Below are 8222 nucleotides of genomic sequence, written 5' to 3'. Positions count from 1 at the left end.
TTTGGTGTGTTCAGTTACTTCCCAGCCTTGTTTCTAAATCATGTTTACCTTGCCATTGTGTGTTTATTAGAGATCAATGTCTCAACATTTCTTAGGACATATGAGATTTGAAGGCCATAATTTCAAAATTAATATATTTTTTTGTAGTTATTGGATGTTGAAAATGGGCTTTAAGAGGTGCCGCATAGGAATGAAGATAAATTTTTAAAGGTGTCACATGAGAATATATTTGACTTGGTAAAATTTATTGGACGTGGCATAACTTAGATAACATAGATAAAAGTTTGTGGCTCCGATTTAACATATATAAATAGACTTTAATGAATTTCTATATTGTCTACTATAATATAATAATAAGTTGATATTTTAATTCACTTTACGAGAAATTATCAACATTATTCTTTAATTCTATAATGCTTTATAGAACATATAATTTCATATTTGTATTAGAACAACTAAATAGCATAATCCTAATAATGCAAAAACATGTATGGGAAATGGGATGGGAAAAAGTTGAAACTTCATATCATCCATATCACAACTTATAATTATGCAAAAGAGTCGAATCCCACTACATTCACACCAATACTTAAAATAAAAAAATGACATTATTCAAATACAAACTAAACTCATTAGTTTTAATTCACGTAGAAATACAACAAAACATACGCCTCTAGAGAAGAACACCCCTAATACTTGGCGGTGGAACCTTCTTCCAAACAACTTCAACAAGATCAACAAATAATGGAAACTGCGCAGCTGCATAGAATGCGAGAGGAAGACAGATGGAAATATATAAATAGAACAAGATACCTCCCATCGTATATTTATCTGCGAGAACAAAGAAATGTCCAGCACAAAAAGAAACCAACATAGCAACAATGGATACGAAGAGGGAGCTCAAGCCAAAAAGAAGCTTCATTGGCATGTTTTGATGAAACTCTTCGACTTCTTTTCGAGAAGTGACTATAGAAAGGAATATGACGAGTGAAGTGACAGAGAAGTAAAGTCCAATTAAAGAAGATATAGCGAATACTTCAAATGCTGGTTGTCCTTTTAATGCCGGTACTCCTGTTTGTTGATTGCCACCAGGTACACTACCTGATGTCGCAAAGGAGACACCAGCAATGAGAGCTGCTACAACTGAGCATGATTCTGACGTGTCTTTCAACCACTCAACACTATCTTGTAGAAGTTCTCTGTGTTGCTCCTTAAAGATATCACTAGGGGTTTTTTCTTCACTGTTGAATTTATTATTGAAATGCTCCGGCACTAGTTCTTTTATGTACTATACAAAAGTATATATGTTAGTGCTACTTAAAAATTTGATGTATAATATTATGGTGATAAGTAATAATTAAACTATGATTCTCTTAAGCTTTTTCAAGTTCCAAGTATGTTAGCCATGGTTCAACAATAAAAAAAATAAAGAGAGATCTTATTTAACCATGATTTCACTATGACAAATTATATGAGACCTTATTTAGTCATATTTAGCCTTGGCAAATTAGAAGGTCACTCTTGTAGTCTGTCTTATACACTCCAAAGACGATTCATATGTATTAATAAATGTACCTTATACCACTTGATGTCCCACGTCAATTGCATGGAAGCGCCGGATATCCTCCGAGTATTTTCTCTCTCATGTGATGTATATGTTGCCAAGTGTAACATGGTATTCTTATCTTTATTGACTCGTAGATATAGGTTTTGAAAGACCCCATCATCCAAATCCTTCTTCAACCGCTAAATTACATGTGGTTGTCTATTCTTTATTGCCAAAAGCAATGCATTTTCATTATTAGAGTTAGTCTCACTAACCACACTTTTTGTCTTTGATTCAAGCTCTGACATAATCTCAATTATTCCATGACTTGCTGCAATCAAATATGCGTTGGTCTTTTCTTTACTTTTCATTTTTGTTTCAGTAAGAATCTTTGCTGCACGTAATAAACATTTCTTATTAGATATAATTGGTACTTTATAATTAAGCATGAATTTTTTTATTTTCTTTTGTTCTTGCATTGAGGCATCGCCTAGAAATATATAGATAATGATGAATTCATACTCTCCATTTCAGAATCAAATCCTAAGTCATCTTTTTGATTGATCACACCACCACCCAATAATGAATAAATAGGTATTTTCATCATTTCTTTCAAGAGCAGATCACCATATATGTGCTTCATCTTAATATTAATTATTGCCGGTAAGCCTGTAAAATTAATTAAGCAAAAGAGAAATTATTGATCGAGTTGTGAAAACACACTTATATCTACAACATTTATCTCATTTGTGAATTATAAATATAGACTCAAATAAAAGCATATAAAATTAAAGTTAGAAGAATTCAATATACATACCTAGTAGTGACACGATTAGCATGATGAATTCAAATATTTTGTTAAAAAATTTAGTAAAAGGAGGTGTCTTCTTTTGTGTCATTTCATAGAAGTCATATATAGGGATTGCTACTTCACTATATTCATCTTTTTCTGCAATGTTTACATGTCTTTAGTAAATAATAGTGAGCGCCATTGAATAAATGAAGATAAAACTTTGTTATATCCTTTGACTAAAATTCTCATAAAAAATGGAAGAAAAAAATACTTAATGAACTTAGCTTTGAAGGAATAAAACAAGTGATTACAACCAACTGTAATTGATCATATCGCAACTAAAAGTTGTTATAACAGAAAATAACTCTAACAAAAATTTCATAAATAATTCGTGTCAATATATTTGCAAAATAAAGATCCAAACTATTAATAGTTCAGATTTTCAAAAAACTAAATAATATTGAAAAAATTATCAAAAGAGTTAGTTTATCGGAAACATACCATTCTTTACTTTGGCTTTCAATATAACCTTCCTTTTTAACAATTCCAATGCTTCTTTTGCACAGTAGCGTATAGGAAGACCTTTAACACCAAAATTTTGTTAATAACATTAAATTTATTTTAATGCAATTTGACATAATAGTTAAAATAAAACAAGAAAATATCATTTGGATTTCCAAACTATTTCGTGTACCCATTGGAATGGTATGGTGCTTCTAAGCTCCAATCTCAATGGGTTTCAACATTTTTTTAGTTTACATGGACGGCTGATTTAGTGATTTAATGGTATTATTTTTAACAACTCTATTTGCAACTCTAGTGATTTAGTTTAGAGTTATAAAGTGCTTGTTTGGAGGTGGTCGTTTATCGGGAAAATTACACATCTCAATTGTAATTTCTATGAGTTAAGCAAAAATTCTTTGTTTTACTTAAGCTAGGTTCTATTTGGTGTGTAATTTTTGTTTTTGGCTTTAGTCCCTCTTTGTAACCGGGTTTCTAGAACTTTCGTTCTAATATAATACAACTTGCCTACAAAAAAAAAGTATATTCAAGAACGAGTCTACACCTCAACAAAAAATAATATAACTATCCAATTAAAACTCAAGATAAATAAAACAATGGATTTTTGCTAAATTCATAGAAGTTAAAATCATCCACGCTGGGTGAAGATGAAATCATACACGCAGAGGGTAACGAAAATATATCATGGGGATTTTACACAATGTAGTTGAAAAGTTAAATGAGATCGTGCGCCTTGCGTATGAGGAGCCATTATGGATTTTTTAATCCTTTGTTTCCAAATCTTTAAATAGGATAGAATTTGGACAATTGAAGTATTTAAAAAGAAAAAATTTAAATAACATTTTATAATATTCATAAGTATATGGAGTTGAAATCCTCTCTATTTCTTCAAAGAAATGAAGAGTTCCATTATTAATGATTTTATCATATAAAAATCAAAATATATAAAATATATGTCACACTTTTCAATAATATAAATGTATTATATTCCAAAACTTTAATAATGATGTAGTATATGTCACTTACAGTTGTACAAAATTCGCTGCCGCCACGATAATGTATTTCTACTCATGAAAGCTGATGTCTTAGTAGCAAGAATTTCGAAAGGAGTGATGTCATCCTTATTTTTCAGAATGGTAAGACCTTTGTAGTTATGCATTATGATAATTGCCATATCTGTTGCACAAGATACTTATACTATTATGATTGACAAGATATAATGCTCAATATTACTTTTTTACCGATGAGATTTAACTGATTATTTTAATTAAAAACTTAAATGTTTAAAGAAGATTAGACTGTAAAGACAAATTTTTAATAGATTATATACTTAAAAAATATTTATCCAAATTAACATTTCTTTTAATATGTATTTTCATTGCGTAATTCCTAACATCTCTATTAATACCCATATCTTTAGGTACCATATCTTTAGGTAGAAGATGTATCTCCAATTTTCCCCGGAAAGAGAATAAAAAAATTCTGAGCACTCTAAGTGAGCTAGCCCTACATGCAGTTCAATAACCTAAACACCTTAGATAGTGTTGCAAACACATGCCTATCATATTGTACTTATTTTAGCATATACATAATTCATTAATGCAACTCTTTAGTCATTCATACTTTTATTGATATAATTAACTATCAATAATTTATTTAAACTATTCAAATTGTTTGTTTTCCATCATAGTTTGTTTACCGGAGAAAAAATTAAGAAAAATTCTATCATTAAGTAGAATCCTTACTACCATACTCATACTTCCTCGTCACTTTCTTGTCTACTATACTTATTAAATCAGACACCAACATCTTATTCTGCATAATTCTAATTTTGTCACAACATTTACAATTTATGACACATCAAATATATTCTTATGTCTTAGTTCTCCCATATATATTAACTGGTTTACAAAAAAAATATATATATTCTTATGTGGCATTTCCAAAAATTCATCTTTATTTTTCAAAAAAATTTACTTCTTTATTAGATGTCATGGTTCAACACTCGATAACTACATCTTTTTTCTTAATTTAACAACTAATTACTAATTACTTCAATATAAAATAATTTCTAAACATTAAAGATAGTTTATATATTTTTTTAGCAATCTTTTTATCTATTTAATTATTTATTAATATAATTTTAAAAGATAAAATTAATTCTACCTATTTATTCAATATAGATAAATTATTTAAATCAATAAAATATTAGTTTTGTTTAGAAAAAATAATACAATTAACTACTTGTAAAAACTTAGTTGATATATATATATATATATATATATATATATATATATATATATATATATATATATATATATATATATATATATATATATATATATATATATATATATATATAAAACAAAATTATTGACAATTGTGATTATGATGCACTACTAGAAAATTCGCTTTTAGTGACCGAATTAGAGACCGAAAAAGCTTAAATATCAGTCACTAAAATGTTTAGCAACCGATTTAGCGACCATTACTTTTCGGTTGAAAAAGTGCTAGTCGCTAAGCTTGTGCGACAAATTTAGTGACTGAAATTTAGAGACCGAATTTGTGACCGAATTTAGAGACCGATTTTAGTATTCTTTTTCATAAAAAGAAATTAAAAGTTGTGATACCTGGGAATCAAACTTATGACCTCCATGTATTTTAATAACAACTTGTCACTACACCACTTAATAATTATTGTTATATTTTATATTTAAACATATATACATTTAGTTTTTTATAAATATATTATATGTTAAAACAATAAAAATATAGGAAAATTTGAGTAAAAATTAAAATTTGAAAGAGAATTAAAATCTTTAAAAAAATGGAAAGGAAATAGTAACATAATAAAGAGGAATAAAAATAGAAAACGAATAAAAAAATATTAGTGACTGAAATTTCGGTCTCTAATATATATATATAAATTAAATTGTATATAAAAGTGTTTTTTGTGATCGATTTAGTGGTCACTTAAAATTGGCTCATGAATATCAAATTTTGGTGGCTAATTCGGTCACTATAGTGACTGAAATTTAGGTCACAAAATTTTGGTCTTTAAATCAGTGGCTGAGTTATTTTAGTGACCGATTTAGTGACCTCTTAAAATTTGCTTACGAATATCAAATTTTGGTGGCTTATTCGGTCACTAAAAACGAATTTTTTAGTAGTGATGGTTGGTTGCGTAGAGTCCGAGTCGCTCGAATCTAGAATTTTTCCTATTCATAAAATGATGAAGATTTACCATTTTAAAAATATTGGGAAAAAAAGAAATATGAAACAACAATATTGAAAATTTTGACTGTGATGATTGGTTAGATAAAGACTGAGTCGTTTGAATTTAGAATTTTTATCATCCGTAAAATGATGAAGATTTAGAATTTTTAAAATTATTGAAAAAAAGAAAATATAAAACAAAGTAATTCAAACTCTTTTTTATTTATTTGTCATTTTAAAATTTAAATAGCATCTTACTTATCATTTTTATAATTCAAACTTTTTTTATTTTTAAAATTGTTCTCTTTTTTATTCTCTTCATCTTATTGTCTCTAATACAATTTTTTCTATACTAAATAAAATTAAAATATACATATAATTCAATATTATTTAAAAATATTCATCAATGTCCCGGGTGTTTGTCTAGTTGAAGTTTAGTTTTTCATGATGAAAAACACAATGAAAGAATTTCACTTTTTCGTTAATATTAATAGTTTCTTTTGTTACTTTAAAAAAGTGTTAATAGAGTCGAATATTAAAAACTAAAAAGAACAAATGAATGAATAAATAAATAAATAGTGTAAGATAAAAAAACTAACCATAGCTTTCATTGTCAATGGCAACATGAAGGATGCTAGTAACATTGTTATCCATAGCAATCTTGAGATCAAGAGGATAAAAGTGTTGAAGGTAAAGAAACACTGACATTTGACGGGCATTAACAGCCCAAAAAAGTGGTGTTTCCCCGTCAAAATTTTTCTCTTCAATCAAATATTTCCTTTTACCTTCTTTCCCAATTATAAGTTTACACAGATCTAGGAATCCTGCATATGCTGCAACATGAAGAGGAGTAGCACCTATTTCATTTCTTATTTTCAAACTAGTTTCATCCCCAAGCTTTTCGATTGCTTCTACAAGACTTTCCACTACTTCTTTGCGTCTGATGCTTACTGCCACGTGTAATGCTGTTCCTCTTCCCGCGATATCTATCTTGTGAAAATTACTATCTTCATTGTATTTGTTAATTACTTCAACCCAATCATCTCCTAATACTAGGTCCCAGAACTTAGCTACATATTTTCATATTGTAACATGTGTTAATTAATTAATAACAAAATGTGGAGAAGTTACTGAGTGTTAATATATAAGGAAAAGTTTAGACTTACCTTGATCATCTTTCATTTCTTGCTCCGGAACTACATATATTCATTTTTAACATGTGTTAATTAAAAACAAAATTTGGAGAATCTATTCAGTGTTAATATATAAGGAAAATTTAGACTTACATTTGTCATCTTCCATTGTTATTCCACTGATTTCCATAACTACATATATTCATTTTGCAACATGTGTTAATTATTAACAAAATTTGGAGAATCTATTGTTAATATATAAGGAAAGTTGAGACATACTCTGATGATGTGGAGAATATATTGCCATTCCTCAAGATTGAAATGCAGAATGAAAGTAGGTAGTGTTGGTCCAAGCAAGGTACTAAGCAGATAGTGCAAGCGTAACTGTCTTATATTATATAAGAAAAGAAATGAATCTGATACTTTGGAAAAACCTTGAGCATACTCTCTTCCAAACACGAGTGTCACTTACTAATATTTTTATTCCTTTCTTCAACTTTGCAGCTTTTCAAGTGTGTAACAAACATATCATATGATGAGAAAAGCAAAGTTTAATATGTCTGTTGCTGAGTGAAACTCAAGCTTAAGTAAAACTTTCTTTTGTATTCGACGCAGAGAAAAGCAAACTGCAATATGTAATCGTTGGACATGCACGTCAATAATTTTAATTAAAAACATCTTACCATTGTTAACAACGCTGATTAATAAGAAAGTTATTAACTACCAACCTGATATTTCCACTCCTAACCAATTAAAAATCAAATTCCATACTTTCAAACAACTTTTCATTAAATAAAATATTATTACATTCTAATTTCTAATTAAATAACAAGTGTGTGTGTTCAACTTTAATTCTCATTTTTCAAGTTAATTAGAAATATTTTATTCCTTTTTCAATTTTGTTTTTCATCGTTGCAGCTTTTGAAGTGGGTGAGACATATCATATCATAAGTAAAGCAAAGTGCAATATGTTCACAAAATGTTCACTACAGAGTGAGACTCAAGCTTAAGC

General features: G+C 28.2%; 2 protein-coding genes across 2 annotated transcripts; both read right to left on the bottom strand.

The window, feature by feature from the left end:
• Window positions 1-652: 652 nt before the first annotated feature.
• On the bottom strand, window positions 653-2208 carry LOC131656667 (uncharacterized). The gene is made up of 3 exons (XM_058926315.1): window positions 2069-2208; window positions 1576-1940; window positions 653-1288 (listed from the first exon to the last, which is right to left on the bottom strand). Exons 2-3 carry the CDS (start codon window positions 1672-1674, stop codon window positions 674-676), a joined length of 714 nt encoding a protein of 237 aa, XP_058782298.1. The 5' UTR covers window positions 1675-1940; window positions 2069-2208; the 3' UTR covers window positions 653-673.
• A 4463-nt stretch (window positions 2209-6671) lies between these two features.
• LOC131658984 (uncharacterized) lies at window positions 6672-7622 on the bottom strand. The gene is made up of 4 exons (XM_058928230.1): window positions 7490-7622; window positions 7364-7402; window positions 7244-7273; window positions 6672-7147 (listed from the first exon to the last, which is right to left on the bottom strand). Exons 1-4 carry the CDS (start codon window positions 7515-7517, stop codon window positions 6672-6674), a joined length of 573 nt encoding a protein of 190 aa, XP_058784213.1. The 5' UTR covers window positions 7518-7622.
• Between the last annotated feature and the right edge of the window lie 600 nt (window positions 7623-8222).

Source organism: Vicia villosa, linkage group LG3 (assembly GCF_029867415.1).
Source record: "Vicia villosa cultivar HV-30 ecotype Madison, WI linkage group LG3, Vvil1.0, whole genome shotgun sequence".
NCBI classification, from domain to species: domain Eukaryota; kingdom Viridiplantae; phylum Streptophyta; class Magnoliopsida; order Fabales; family Fabaceae; genus Vicia; species Vicia villosa.
Note: the sequence above shows the minus strand (reverse complement) of the source record. Positions and strands in the feature narration are given on the sequence as shown.